This window comes from Schistocerca cancellata, chromosome 5, assembly GCF_023864275.1.
Source record: "Schistocerca cancellata isolate TAMUIC-IGC-003103 chromosome 5, iqSchCanc2.1, whole genome shotgun sequence".
Lineage (NCBI taxonomy): Eukaryota > Metazoa > Arthropoda > Insecta > Orthoptera > Acrididae > Schistocerca > Schistocerca cancellata.
In genome coordinates this window covers 617,317,446-617,333,459 of record NC_064630.1, presented here as the reverse complement: position 1 = coordinate 617,333,459, position 16,014 = coordinate 617,317,446, and the positions used below count along the sequence as shown (strand labels likewise).

The 16,014-nt window shown below is 41.9% G+C and overlaps 1 protein-coding gene across 5 annotated transcripts in view; it reads right to left on the bottom strand.

Annotated features, from left to right (window-relative positions):
- Positions 1-2,695: 2,695 nt before the first annotated feature.
- LOC126189012 (uncharacterized) overlaps positions 2,696-16,014 on the bottom strand; it is a 118,660-nt gene continuing 105,341 nt past the window's right edge. For 3 of the 5 annotated variants that reach the window (XM_049930827.1, XM_049930826.1, XM_049930824.1), the window contains exon 2: positions 2,696-3,107. In XM_049930827.1, coding sequence (XP_049786784.1) covers positions 2,799-3,107 — 309 coding nt within the window. In that variant the 3' untranslated portion in view covers positions 2,696-2,798. Of the gene's footprint in view, positions 3,108-11,214; positions 11,256-16,014 lie in introns of those variants that run through there. The other 2 variants (XM_049930828.1, XM_049930825.1) reach the window with 2 other exon arrangements.

The following is a 16,014-nucleotide window of genomic DNA, read 5'->3' as shown; positions in this document are numbered from 1 at the left end:
CATTTTTCTCTTTGTATGATTATGTATATTAGTGAAACTGGTTGCTTCACAGATCTGTGCGAAAAAGTGAAAAGGCAAAAGTCTCCTTCGCAGAGGTATACATTAGTTAAAATTCTCTGATTGCTTTGATTATGCATATTAGTGAAACCGACGTTTCCCTTATGTCGTTTCGTTGCTGTGAATGTAATGTTATATGCTTTGTGTGTGTGTGTGAACTTTTTTGAAATTCTGTTTGGTGGTGTTAAAGTATGCTTCACAGACAAGTACCTTATTTTAGTGCATATCAACGAAATAGTAATTGCTTTTGCTGATTCCCATCCGAGTAAGTAAAGTTTTAAAATTTTAATGCTAATTTTCCTATCTGAGGACTGATTTTACTTGGTGTAAGAGATTGCTTCATTAACGTATCACTTAATTTTGGTTTCTCTTATTCAAAGGTTTATTCAAACTTAGCTTCTCTGACGAAGTGATATCATTTGTTTTGTAATTAAAAAATCGCCCTCTACGATAAACAATAAAGAATTTCACTTTTAATATTGTTCTGTTTTTGCTCAGCACCTTACTACTCCCTACCAGTTCACTTTGTTTGAGGACTTTGGGCTGACGTCTTATTTGGTGACGAATTTCTTGTTTTGAAAACCTAATTTCAGTTAATCTAAAGTAGTGCACTTAAGTGTAACACAGCGCAATCACCGATACCAATCAGAGTTATGTTTAATTTGTAATTGGTAATATTAAAAGGTTACGTCTACCAGCTGCTGGAGTGTTATTACTATCTACCGTCATTGCTTTTGCTACTACAACATGAATTATTCAGTTATAACATCGACTATAATGACTGCAGTTAGCCTTTTCAAATTACCTGATCCCTCACTCTGAAGCGCTTAAAACAACAACAAACAAAAACTTTCCAACTAAAGCCAGAATTTAAAAACAGTAAGATGGCCATTCTGTTAGTGATAATGTCAAGGTCACTTTCTTGAACGTTACTTGACTGTGAGGTGGATTTTTACAGGCGTTCCATAGTGTGTGCCGCTACCACCTAATGATGAGTGCGTTATACCATTTAGGGATGTCTGACATTCAGCAGTCGAGACAGTAGTATCTGCTGTTGCTTGCGTGTGGGTTACTGTCGTGGCAGACTGGATTCATTACCTGCAGTAACATTGTACAGAAATCTCCTTTCTCGTCTGACATACAGCAAAAATTTATGTTGTATGTCTGTGTGTACGTTCTTACTTTTCATTGGATAGCCCAGGTTTTTAGTTCTGCCAATCAAATTATTTATTAACAACTTCCTTTACTATTAACGTCCTTCGCTGCATGCTTCAAAACACAGTCGTCCCAAAAGTTTTCTTGTAAAAATTTGTGAGTTATAGTTGCCCCATGTCTCCCCCAGGACTTGAAAAATCCATGTCGAGCATTGCTGCAATATTGTGTGGCTCCTGGACACACCTGTTACAAGTCTATGGAGAGCTGCATCAAACCAGTCTCAGGACTGAAGACAACAACAACAACAACAGTGCAGTATCGTTCGTGACTGTCATTTAACACTCATTTTCAAATTTCTGCTATAAGACTGGATGTTTCATGAAATGTTTGCTAGTTCCATCCGCAGTTCTTTCTTTCTACTAGCTATGATGGAAAGGATTTCGAATATCTGAGTAATTTATCATTCACTGTTTGACGACAGCATTTTTCTTAGAGTGGTGCAAAGCTGGCAAGGACTCAACCGGCATTGGCAGAGACACAGATTCGGAGGTAGAGAAAATAATGCCTATGGGACAGGGATTTGAGGTTGAAATCCTGGTTCTAACCTCAGTAAAAAAAAAAAAAAAAAAGAATACATTTATCATCACATAACCCGATGGACTCTAAAGGACATTGACTTTCTCCTTGAAGAGGTACTAACTGTAACAATTACCTGCAGTAAATGCAACAGCAGCAGCAGTGAATAAATTATGATAAGTTATAATGGCCATTCCCTGCCCGTAACAGGTACAGACATATATTAAAACTGCCTCCTTTTCTCTGTGACTTGCTCTTGAACATTGTCAGGAATGCATAAGCCCAGAACACATGTGGAATCATAGTACAATGATTAATTGAAGGACTATATGACGTCTCACTTCATCTGGTGTTAGGATTCATTACACATACCATATAACTGCTAGAGTACACATTGTTCAGCAGAACGCATGCCAGGTGTTTCGTTTTGCATCTGAGGTGCTGCAGCTCACATATTCGCATTTCGTGCATTGCGAACGTACCAATCATATCTCTTGTCTTACTCAGGTGGGAGATGAAAGCCTATTAGCTCTCCTCTCCTGCATTTCATAGAAGTGTGGTGGTGAAGAGATCACTCCTTTGGGCGTTGGCTAGGCTGATACATATAATCTCTTTTCAAATCAATAAATTTTACCAACAGCCACACACTTTAAGATATTTTATTTTATTCTCAAAGCAACCAGTTTCGTCAATTCATAATAAAACAAAATATCTTTAAGTCCATGCGTGCTGATGTCCCCTGGCCATAATGGACCAACAGAGACATATAATTTCTGGTCGTGGACTGACTACAATACGTCGCCACAAATGGCTTATCATTCCCACCTCGCAAACTCGTCAATTAGCTACAATCAGTCCTCACTTATACACTGATTTTAATGAAATTTGGACAAAGTAATTAACACAATGATGATTATTATGCTTTATTCACAGTTAAATTGCGCACAAGTCAACTGAAATGAAGAAGTGAAGTAGTTTGTGGAGAGCTGTAGCTGGTGCAGGTGCATCGTTCAGCCGCCAAAACCGCGACCGCGTCCGGGTCCGAAGCCACCACCGCCGAAACCAGGACGGCCTCCTCCAGGGCCGAAGCCGCCGCCTCCTCCAGGGCCGAAGCCGCCACCTCCTCCAGGGCCAAAGCCGCCGCCTCCTCCAGGGCCGAAGCCACCACCTCCTCCAGGGCCGAAGCCGCCACCTCCTCCAGGGCCGAAGCCGCCACCACCACCGGGCCTTCCGAAACCTCCGCCAGGACGGCCGAAACCGCCCTGGCCAAACTGCGCATGAGCCAAGGCGGCAACACACAGGAGAAGCGTGAACAGTGTCTGCCAACAGAGGAATAGTGACTACATCAATGTATGAAGTACATGAGATCCACTTGCGTGTCACAATGAGTAAGAAACATTGTCTTCATTACTGTTTTATTAATGATTACTGATTTTGATCTGACTAGCTGATCATCTTTACTAGGGTCCACTTATGTGTGATTTGACACTTTAAGACAAAAGAAAAATACACACCATGAAGGAGTCATCTGAATGGGACGGAAATTGGCAGATGTTATTGACTTGTACAGACGAACAATGATTAACTTTCAGAAAAACTGGATGATCTATTCAAGAGGAAGTGCTTCACAAACTGAAGAAGTCAATAACACGGTGCTCCAACACTGGGTCTTATGCAGGCATTTATTCTGATTGGTATTGATTGATATATTTGTTCCATGTGGTCCTGGGGGATTTCTTTTTCTTCTTTCTTCAGATTGGCTTGATGTGCCTCACCACGAATTCCTCTCCTGTGCTAACCTCTTCGTCTCAGAGTAGCACTTGCAACCTATGTCCTCAATTAGTTGCTGGATGTATTCCAATCTCCTCTACGTTTTTTGCCCGCTACAGCTCTCTCTAGACCATGGAAGTCTTAAGAGATGTCCTATCATCCTGTCCCTTCTCCTTATCAGTGTTTTCCACATATTCCTTTCCTCTCCGATTCTGCGCAGAACCTCCTCATTCCTTACCTTATCAGTCCACCTAGTTTTCAACATTCGTCTGTAGCACCACATCTAAAGTGCTTCGATTCTCTTCCATTCCAGTTTTCCAACAGTCCATGTTTCACTACCGTAGAATGCTGTACTCTAGATGTACAGTCACATGGGGTGGCCGCGCGGTCTAGAGCGTCTTGTCACGCTCCGCGCGGCTTCCCCTGTCGGAGTTTCGTGTCCTCCCTCGGGCATGGGCGTGTGTGTGTCGTCCTTAGCATAAGTTTGTTTAAGTTAGATTAAGTAGTGTGTAAGCTTAGGGACCGATGACATCAGCAGTATGGTCGCTTAAGACCTTATCACAAATTTTCAAATTGCAGACGTACATTGTCAGAAATAGCTATCTCAAATTAAGGCCGATATTTGATATTAGTTGATTTCTCTTGACCAGGATTGCTCTTTTTGCCATTGATAGTCTCCTTTTGATGTCCTCCTTGCTCTGTCCGTCATTGGTTATTTTGCAGCCTATGTATCAGAATTCCTTAACTCCATCTGATTTGTGATCATCAATCCTGATGTAAAGTTTCTCGCTGTTCTCATTTCTACTATTCTCACTACCTTCGTCTTTCTTCGGTTTCCTCTCAACCCATACTATGTACTCATTAGACAGTTCAATCCGTTCAGCAGATCATGTAATTCTTCTTCACTTTTACTCACGATACCAATGTCATCATCGAATCGTCTCATTGATATCCTTTCACCTTTATTCCACTTCTGAACCTTTCTTTTATTTTCATAATTGCTTCCTCAGTGTGCAGATTGAACAGTAGGGGTAAAAGACTACGTCGCTGTCTAATGCCCTTTTCAATCTGTTCTTGGATTTCCACTCTTTAATGTTCCCGCTTGGTAGTTGGGCATATTATGCATTAACCGTTTTTCCCCATAACTTAACCCTATTTTTCTTAGAATTTCAATCATATCGCACGATTTTACATTCTCAGAGGCTTTTAACTGGTCAATAAATCCTACGAAAAGTCATGATTTTTCTTTAGTCGTCCTTCCATCATCAACGGCAATGTCAGATTTGCTGGGGGATATCATGCCAAATTCCTTGACCATCGATCCTGGTTGCTGGTCCATATGGTAGGCGACAGTCAGGTTGGTATCCCACTGCCGTCCAGAGTGTCTCCAGACACGTTCTCGGCCTGGAGTCTCATTGATTGGAGTACACTTGTCTTCAGTGGTGAATCTCCTCTGAACTGAGCCCGATGACCAGCCAAGACGCGGGGTGTGGGGGTGTGGAGGGGGCTCCTATGATAGACATCCGCTGCAGCCTAACAGTACGATATTATATGTCCCGTACAGGGTACTGCAAGAGCGGATTATTAATGAATAAGAAAATAGGAATGTGAGTAAACAGCATATTTAATGGATTACCGCAGCCAAAATAAGGAAAAAGGCAACACCCTTCCTTGTAAAAAAATGGCTCGGAGCACTATGGGACTTAACAGCTGAGGTCATCAGTCCCCTAGAACTTAGACCTACTTAAACCTAACTAACCTAAGGACATCACACACATCCATGCCCATGATTCGAACCTGCGACCGTAGCGGTTGCGCGGTTCCAGACTGAAGCGCCAAGAACCGCTCGGCCACACCGGCCGGCCCTTCCTTATAGTACAGGTTTATTTCTCTACCAGGTCCGCAGATCATGAAGAAGCTGAAATAATAGATGAGGTAGAATAAATTATTTAGATTGTTAAGGGAGATGAAATTATAATAGTGATGGAGGAGTGTAAATTAATTGTAGGAAAAGGAAGACAAGATGAAATAGTAGGAATACATGGGCTGGTAATGAAAGGGGAAGCAGTCTAGTAGAACTCTGCACGGACAACAGTTAAATCACTACTGATCATTTTAGAATCACCAAATGAGCCATATACAAGTTTAACACCTGGGGACACCGGAAGCTTTTAATAAATTGCATAGTATGATTCCGTGATGACGGGGATAAGGGACCAAGTCCAAATACGACCGAATCTAAAGTTACAAGCAACAGTCGTCCTAATGCATTTGATAGTACATCTTCTCTACTGCAAGCTCTTTACTTTTCCAATTTTGGGAGGAGGAATTATGGATCAAAACAAAAAAGTCCAGTAAACATGGCCTCTAAAGTGCATAAGTCAAGATCTAAGAGCACTAGTTCATCTTCACTAATGTGAAACTTATCTCTACTACTGAAGAAGTGTTCACAGCTCTTAGGGTTCGCAGCTCGTGGTCTAGTGGCTAGCATTGCTGCCCCTGGGTCACGGGGCCCCTGGGTTCGATTCCCGGCCGGGTTAGGGATTCTCTCTGCCCGCGGACTGGGTGTTTGTGTTGTCCTCATCATTTTATCCTCATCATCATCATTTGTGACAGTGGCTAGATTGGGCTGTGGAAAAAAACTGGACAGTGTAAAAATTTGGATTTTGTACGGCCGCTGATGACCGCACACTTCAGCGCCCCATAAACCAAACATCATCATCATCAACAGCTCCTAGGGAATTCATTTAGATCCCATGTTCAATAGATAATTCTTCCTTGTTTTGTTCCATAATACCTCTTCCCAAAACATGAAAAGCAAAGAAGTTGCTCCGAGCAAGGTGGCACAGTGATTACCATATTGGATTCGCATTCGGTAGGACGAAAATTCAAACCCCCGTCTGGTCATCCTGATTTAGGTTTTCCGTGACCTCCCTAAATCGCTTCAGGCAAATGCCGGGATAGTTCCTTCGAAAGGGCACGGCAGACTCCCTTCCCCATGCTTCTCTAATCCGAAAGGGTCGATAGCCACCCTGTTTGGTCCTCCTCCCCCCCATCCCCCCCCCCCCAGATCAACCAATTAACCAAAGAATTTGCAGTAGAAGAGGTCCACTATCAGATTTATCATTACGATTATCGATTGTAACTTTCGACAAGGTCGTTTCCGGACCAGGGCTCCTTACCACAAACTGGTACATTTACCTCTTACTATCATCCCTGAAAGTTTGTAACATCTTCACGGAATCACACGGCATAACGGTAAGGCAGAGATTTCGAAACAATATTTTAAACTGCGAAACATATGACAATCCTTTATTGGTTGTGAAATTCACTTTAAATCGGAAGAAATTTCTGAGCAGAAAATTAGAGACACTTGACGTGTAAGTCACAACAGCCGGGTGTAGCTGAGATTTCCAAAGAAAGCATTAGAATGAACGGACTGCGTCTTTGAAAAGGCTTATAGCAAACGACGAATGAGTAACTTTGAGCGACGGATTGTGAAGAGAGCATAGAAGCACCTTTATAGAGAGGCAAGAGAGGCAAGAACGAAGTACAAATCCTGCCGCGGTGGCCGAGCGGTTCTAGGCGCTTCAGTCCGGAACCGCGCGACTGCTACGGTCGCAGGTTTGAATCCTGCCTCGGGCATGAATAAGTGTGATGTCCTTAGGTCAGTTAAAGTTGTTCTAAGTTCTAGGGGACTCATGACCTCAGATGTTAAGTTCCATAGTGCTCAGAGCCAGATTTTGAAATCCTGTGATAACACCAAAGACATATATTTTAATTGGCGAAAGGAGAAAATGTAAAAACCTATCCAGTAAGTCATGCAAAACGAAATACAGACGTTTAAATATGAGACTGGCAATGCAAAGGTGCACAGCGGGAATAGACATAAGAAAATGCATGTCTTCGGGAACGATAGATGAAGTCTATAGGGAAATAAAAGAAATCTTTAGAGAAAGGAGAAGCAGCTGTACCAACACCGGTACTAAAGAGTTCAGATGGTAACGCAGTATCAATCAGATAATGTAAGTCTGAAAGGTGGAAAGAATATATAGAAGGGTTATACAAATGAAGCAAACATAAAGACAATATTATGGAAAGGGGAGAGGAAATATCAATTTGAGGCTGAAGATATCGTATTTGAAAGGATGCCGAGAGGCCAAAGTCACAAAACGGCTCGTGGAGTGGACGACATTCTCATAGAATTATCGAGAAAGATTTCAGTGAAGAAAAACAGTAAGTGTCTTACATCATGTAATAACCCCGTGAATGCTCGATAAGAGCGTCACCAGTCTCCGACAGTAATTCTTGTTGTGTGCGGTACGTATCTCCAAGATGTTTCAGATAAGATGTTTACCTCTGCAACTTACTAAATAATAAGCTCGATGAGCTGTTGGAAGTCGGTTAGATTGTAGAACATATCCTTACACTACTGTACATAAGGCACGTCGCCCAATGGCATGCATGGAAAAACAAGGTTCTGTCTGCGACGTGGAATAATTAATCCTAGATTACTTTGAAAAATGCATCGAGGAAGATTCTCGTTCTTGATATCATCAATTTTGCTTCTCGTCTGTAGGTCATTTAGAAAGAGTAGCGACTTATGACGCAAGGAAAATGGGCACTCGTTTTGACATCTCACTTAAATGAACATTTCGATATCAAAGCATCCTTCTGAAAACAGTCCATAAAGTGCAACATGTTGCATCTCCTCTTAAAACTATGAACGTTTCTACCTCGATAACGTAGATTGATGTAAATTTGAATTAAGTTAATCTGTATGCGTTTTCAATACAGCAACTGCATTTTTCGAAACAATAATGTTTTATGTAACAAAAATTAAAGTTTCTTGCTGCAACTCCCTGGAAAATAACGAAATAAACTATTTCGTCACTTTGCAGATAGAGCAACATTTCTTATGTTACCTGTCTAAATAAATATTCCTTTCATTTATTAACTAGTAAGTTACAGAGAAAAATCCCTTATCCGAAACACTTTTTAATGAGTATGAAAACCTTGTCAGCTTTACTTTTGGACAGGTATTGTGGTATGACTGAAGGAAAGAAAAAAGATAGGGTTTAACGCCCCGTCGAGATTGAGGTCATTTGAGACGGAGCACAATCTCGGATTGGGTTAATAAGAGGAGAGAAACTGGCCGTATTCTTTCAAATGAACCATCGGGCCATTTGCCTGGAGCGATTTAGAAAAATCACGGAAATCCTGAATGTGGATGACTGCACTCAGGTTTGAACAGTCGTCCTCCAGAATGCGAGTCCAGCGTGCTAACCACTGCGCCGCCTCGCTCGGTACGTGTTACGACCGGTTTCGTTTCTTTGAACGTCTTCAGGTTTGCCGAGTTATGTTGAAGTTTAGATACAGGTGGTGTGTAATATTATAGACAACATCCAAGAGCAGTGATCGTAAAACTAGTGCTACAAAATATATAGATTCAATGTGAATTTTTTTCACTCGCAATATGCAACTTCCACTTTCTCTCTTTATCCCTGCCCCCCCCCCTCTCTCTCTCTCACACACACACACACACACACACACACACACACACACATATACACTGTGTATTACAAACAGACACACACACACACATACACACACTTGTACTTTTCATCAAAACCTTAGTAGTACACTGACAAACTACTGAGACAGCAATTCGAAAAGTGCTTCTCATTGATAGGTCAATGTATGGGAACGTGGTCTTAAAATGTATTCCCTACCTGTCCCAAACAGACACACGGAATAAATTCTAGGCTGTTAACTGTCGGTCTTATTCACCTCTGCAACAGCATTCTTTTTCCCATACTACTCCAAATGCTTTCCTTCCTAAGCACTGACAAAATGTCCCTCTTATACTCCGCAAATGATGGTTTGTGTCATTACTAAAACTTGTACTGACACGGAGGTATGTTTTAGTGCACTTACATTTTTCAGTATCAGCTGATACTTAATCCCTTAACGACGTTCCTTGAGAATCCGCATCATACCGAAGCGACTCTTAACGGATGGAAGGTTAAATGGTTTTGTGTGCCAGTGAGTGTGGTTGCAGTTTCTACGCGATGTTACCAGCGCTTATGATACATTTTACTGTCTCCTGAGTGTTTTGGGTGCTCATAGAGCGACTTGCCGTTCGCGCAGTTGCTCGCTACGAACACACACACACACACACACACACACACTCACACACATACACACAAACACAAACACAAACACACACATGCAAACGAGGAGTTATCGTAATTGTTTGAACGATTATGGCTAGATACAGAGCTAAGTTCAGTTCTAAAAAATATTTATTTACTTATAATACCTATGACAAGAAGTAAATCACATATTGATGTAATAAACTAATTGCACGTGCAAGTTAACTCCAAAAAAATTATTTGTTTAAAGTAATCACAAGTGAGTATTTATGTGTCTTCATAGGCACATGAAAGAGATGAAATTATGTGAAATGAAATAAAATGTTTCTGTTTGTTCAAAGCACCATATACTTCAATTTATTACAAGTTTCCAATAATTCAAATGAACAGTCGATCTCAGCATTTAGGGCTGATTACTTTTCACTGCTAATACTTTGAGGGTTTTATTTTATTAGCGATGCATCATCCAAAATATATGCTCCACGAAATGAAAATGACAATTTGAAAATTAAGTACATCTTGCGGAGAAGGAGAGTGACAGTTCCAAAATCAACCATAATAAAAATAGTTGTCTACCATAATTCAAGTTTAGAACAGCAGTGCCGCTTTGTAAGTCGGAAAATGGCATGAGAAATAAGGAGAAGTAGGCATTCGGCCAGTGCAGAGACAGAAAATCTATGCAAGAAGCATTAGGGCCCAACTAGACTGGTTCCGCTTGAACTGATGCAGTACATCATTATCCTGACATTACAGCCGCAAGACCAAATTTTAGGGAAGAGAGAATATTCTTGTGCAGTAACTGTAACTAACGATCTTCTGTGTGTATAAAAAGAGAATAAATTCATCCCAAGAATTTCGCGAATACGGCTATATTTTGTAATATACAGTTATTTGAATTGTATCACATCACTTTTTTTATTTTTAACAATGTAAATCCTATCAATGCATCACCGATATGTTAAATAATTTTTTTTCAAATTGAATGTTGTCAGCTTTATATTTCTCAAATGCCTCTGGTTGCAAACGTGAGGCATACCCAATTACACCTGAGAGGTATAACACATGTTAGAATTGACCTTACGTACCCTTAAACACTTCGTTACTAGTTACCCAATATGATTTTTCCATTCTTTCTTCCAAACAGAAATTTGTTCAGATATTAAGAGGATAAAGCTTTCTTTTTGTAAGTTAAGGTGTGGTTTAGACCAATAATTATTGTAAGCTGATGATCAGTAGCTATGCATCAGTGGCAGAAGACGCTCATAAGTAGCCTCTGACAGCTACAAAGTAAATCTAAAAATAAGTTCATCAGAATGAAACGATAATTTTAACGCTCTTGAAACGATAAGATGACGACGATATCATCTCCTGACGCCACTCGAGATTCGTCTCCATTACAGCCTGTACTCAGTGCCCAGTAAGTAAATCCACGCTAAGTGTTGACAATGATGGCAATGAAATCTTATTCTTATATGAGTGGCAAAGACGCGGAGGCACTCACCAGCAGTTTAGCCATGGCGTGGTCTGCAACTAGCAACACCGTGTGGCGTTTGGCGGCCGAACGTGGCTTATATATACAATCGTAACCTTGTAGGCTGTTTAGTAAATATTACCTGTCCAAACAGTGTACCGGGCGGGTTGTTTACGCGACTTCAGCGGGAATTTCATGGCCGTGGTGGTTTCGGCAGCAGCTATCAAACAAGAGTTTCATTGCCCTGTCGAAAAGCAGCCTTTACTACTGACACATTCAGTATGCGCTATTGTGAGCTAATTCCTTGATGGTAGCGGACACTGAAATTTATCATCTATGAGGTAAAACATTGTCTCTAACACATTACGTATGGAGAAATTATAATGAAACATTTCATTTGGCTCTAACAACAAGAGCAGATAATAATAAAATTCTAGTTGTACAAGCTTTGTATGACGTTTGTGACAGGATTCACCCAGTTTGGGAAAGTGAATGGTGCTCCACATTCAAGACATCACCTCGAATACGGAGAACATAAAAAATAACGTCTGGATATTTTGACTGAGATATCGCAAGAGATTAATCCACCGCGAATGCAGACAGAATTTCATTCCACTTTTACGGTCTGTTAGGTCTAGCCGTGGCCGGCATTACACTCAGATGGTACAAGACATGGCCCTAGTTCTTTCACAGCCCAATAGAGTGAACTTTTGTCCTTCATGCAGTGACTATGACAGCATTAATTTACTTTCAATTGTTGGCTGAGATACACAGTACAGCTTACGCATCGCGTTTTGGGGCTACATTACTCTGCAGCCACCTCAAAGATCGGAAAATGAGTCATTCCGCGGCGTCTAAATGTATCGGGAAATCAAAGTCATTTGTATTAAAAAGGGTAACGAGCTATAAATTGCTTAAAAACGTGGAGAATTTTGAAGAACTTGGCTCAGTCTGTTAAGTGAATCGAAAAACGGGAAAAAGAATTTTAACCTTTTTTCGGGAAACCCGTTCGTAACACTACGTCAAGTGCAACCAAAATTCGATTTGAAAAAGCTGTCAACGCAAATTAGACGGTTTGGAAGTCTCTTGCAGAAATACTTGATTACAAGCATGCCTTGGAGATGCCAAGCAATTATGGACGCTAAGGGTGGCTGGACGTATTATTAATTGTAACTGCATTTTCCTATCGTTCATATGTCTAGTGTACGATATGTTTCAGTTTTTTGTCAAATACATTTTTCTACTGATTAACCCGACCACGATCTTACTTAACAGACTGTATATTAGCATCCTTCTCTATCTTTGCTTGAGTGTTGTGTTTTTATGTGTAACCGTTTATTGTGTCTCTGTAAGTACAAGGCGGTGTCGTTTTGATGTACAGGGATGAATCTGGTGCTGAAAAAACTCACGATTAGTGACAAGAAGGCTACCGAGTCTCTGATCATTGTCAACTGCGACACATGGTTGCAATCGACACGGCCGTGCAGCGAAATTTAGATATTAATCCAGAAAACTGGTACACGGAAAAGGCACATTGATACCTGCTGCGTTTCGGACAGTGTTATCTACACCTTTCTTGGGAAATGCGCTCCTATACATGTGACTCAGCATTTTTGTGTATGCCGTATATCATAAGAGTTTAGTGGGGTACCAGATAGTGTTCCGTACTTGGTCTCCACTTTTGACACAGCATTAACTACGGGCAGCCGGATATAACGGTATCACTCTGTCCTAGTACTGCTGCTGGTACGTTGATTTGGGCAATATTTAACACATTTTACGTAGAATTATTTTTATTAAATTTGGATTAGATACAAAAGTATGGTTTTGTACATTTATTTTCATTTTAGTTTTCTTACCATTCACGATTTTTTGTTTACTGTTTATTGATAAGATGGAGCACGTGAAACCTGAGATTTCAACATTCACTATTATTTAGGGTCTTTTACATTGATCAAGGCCTTCAAATCAGCTCGCTACTTTTGTTCCTTGGAGGCCGTTTGTCTAAAATATCGTATTTATGTATGTTGTTACGGATTTCTACTTTGCTTGCTGGTGACCTGCACCACGTGAGTTCGTTGTTACCTTTTTACGTCTCTTACACCGTTTCTACAATTTTTTTACCTATCACTTTTGTTGTACATGCCAGTTACACTCCTGGAAATGGAAAAAAGAACACATTGACACCGGTGTGTCAGACCCACCATACTTGCTCCGGACACTGCGAGAGGGCTGTACAAGCAATGATCACACGCACGGCACAGCGGACACACCAGGAACCGCGGTGTTGGCCGTCGAATGGCGCTAGCTGCGCAGCATTTGTGCGCCGCCGCCGTCAGTGTCAGCCAGTTTGCCGTGGCATACGGAGCTCCATCGCAAACACTGGTAGCATGCCGCGACAGCGTGGACGTGAACCGTATGTGCAGTTGACGGACTTTGAGCAAGGGCGTATAGTGGGCATGCGGGAGGCCGGGTGAACGTACCGCCGAATTGCTCAACACGTGGGGCGTGAGGTCTCCACAGTACATCGATGTTGTCGCCAGTGGTCGGCGGAAGGTGCACGTGCCCGTCGAACTGGGACCGGACCGCAGCGACGTACGGATGCACGCCAAGACCGTAGGATCCTACGCAGTGCCGTAGGGGACCGCACCGCCACTTCCCAGCAAATTAGGGACACTGTTGCTCATGGGGTATCGGCGAGGACCATTCGCAACCGTCTCCATGAAGCTGGGCTACGGTCCCGCACACCGTTAGGCCGTCTTCCGCTCACGCCCCAACATCGTGCAGCCCGCCTCCAGTGGTGTCGCGACAGGCGTGAATGGAGAGACGAATGGAGACGTGTCGTCTTCAGCGATGAGAGTCGCTTCTGCCTTGGTGCCAGTGATGGTCGTATGCGTGTTTGGCGCCGTGCAGGTGAGCGCCACAATCAGGACTGCATACGACCGAGGCACACAGGGCCAACACCCGGCATCATGGTGTGGGGAGCGATCTCCTACACTGGCCGTACACCACTGGTGATCGTCGAGGGGACACTGAGTAGTGCACGGTACATCCAAACCGTCTTCGAACCCATCGTTCTACCATTCCTAGACCGGCAAGGGAACTTGCTGTTCCAACAGGACAATGCACGTCCGCATGTATCCCGTGCCACCCAACGTGCTCTAGAAGGTGTAAGTCAACTACCCTGGCCAGCAAGATCTCCGGATCTGTCCCCCATTGAGCATGTTTGGGACTGGATGAAGCGTCGTGTCACGCGGTCTGCACGTCCAGCACGAACGCTGGTCCAACTGAGGCGCCAGGTGGAAATGGCATGGCAAGCCGTTCCACAGGACTACATCCAGCATCTCTACGATCGTCTCCATGGGAGAATAGCAGCCTGCATTGCTGCGAAAGGTGGATATACACTGTACTAGTGCCGACATTGTGCATGCTCTGTTGCCTGTGTCTATGTGCCTGTGGTTCTGTCAGTGTGATCATGTGATGTATCTGACCCCAGGAATGTGTCAATAAAGTTTCCCCTTCCTGGGACAATGAATTCACGGTGTTCTTATTTCAATTTCCAGGAGTGTATTTTAAGTTGGGCACTGTTTCATATTTTCCTCTTTTCCAGAATTTACATTTGTTTGAGATTGTGTTGTTTTATGCTGTCATAGGTTAAAAAGTATATCAGTGGTTACTGTAGAAGATTCCAGGTTTCTCACATATACTAATAATCACACATATGATTGCTGTGAAACATTTTCCTACTATTTGTTTTTATTTTCATGTACTTTTATCCATTTTATGATTTAAGGTTGTGTAATATATATATATATATATATATATATATATATATATATATATATATATATATATATATATAGACGTGTACATCGATAAATAATGTTGACGTACTGTAGTGTCGTATATTTTACATCAATTAAGTTATTAGACAGAGGTATGCCGATAAACAGGACCTAAAGATAACGCAAATTCAGCGTTGAAACTAGTCATCTGAATAATAAATACTCTGAAAATACGGCTCTGGTGTTCAACTTCCATTACTTATATGGTCAGCCGCTGTCCCACATCCACAACATGGATGGACTAACGCAAGTACTTGAGTATAGCACCACAATGCCAGAGTCTCTCAGAAACATTAGGTTTTGGAAACAGATACCGAAACAGCACATTTAACATTGTCGGTAATGTTCAAAGAAAGGTTGTTCCCCGAATTTTGAATTAAAATAAAGTTTCCAAAACAAATGCTTCCCTTTACAGGGTGGTGTACGCATTCTGGAGCTTCCAGATAGATTACAAATTGAGATGATCTTGGTGTCTATGAGAACTCCCACGCCAACTTACGTATCCAACAAGGTTTCATCTAAAGCGTTTGGGTAAGTGATAAATACTGTCAGACTGTAGGTTGATTCCAGCTGTGAGACATGCTCAAATGCCTCACCTTACCTCTACTCGATGTTGCCGACCAAAAAAGGAAGGTCCAAACTTCTGCCTCAGCCCAGAACTTACAATGTTTTGGAGGTGACTTTTAGCACATTCCAGTAGAACTTACAGCTACGAAACTGTACATAACACTTCACTTTTCAGTAGCGCGCACACACTGACACACACGCACACACTGACACACACACACACACACACACACACACACACACACGCACACACATATACACACACACATCTTGGCTGCCGAAGATTTTTTACAACTAAACAGATCACCCTTGAGCTCTCTCAAAATGAGAAAATTCAAGTACTAATTACCATTCCACATGAAAACACTAGGATATCGGATGTATGTCTTTCGGCAAACTCCAACATGAGTGTCAGACC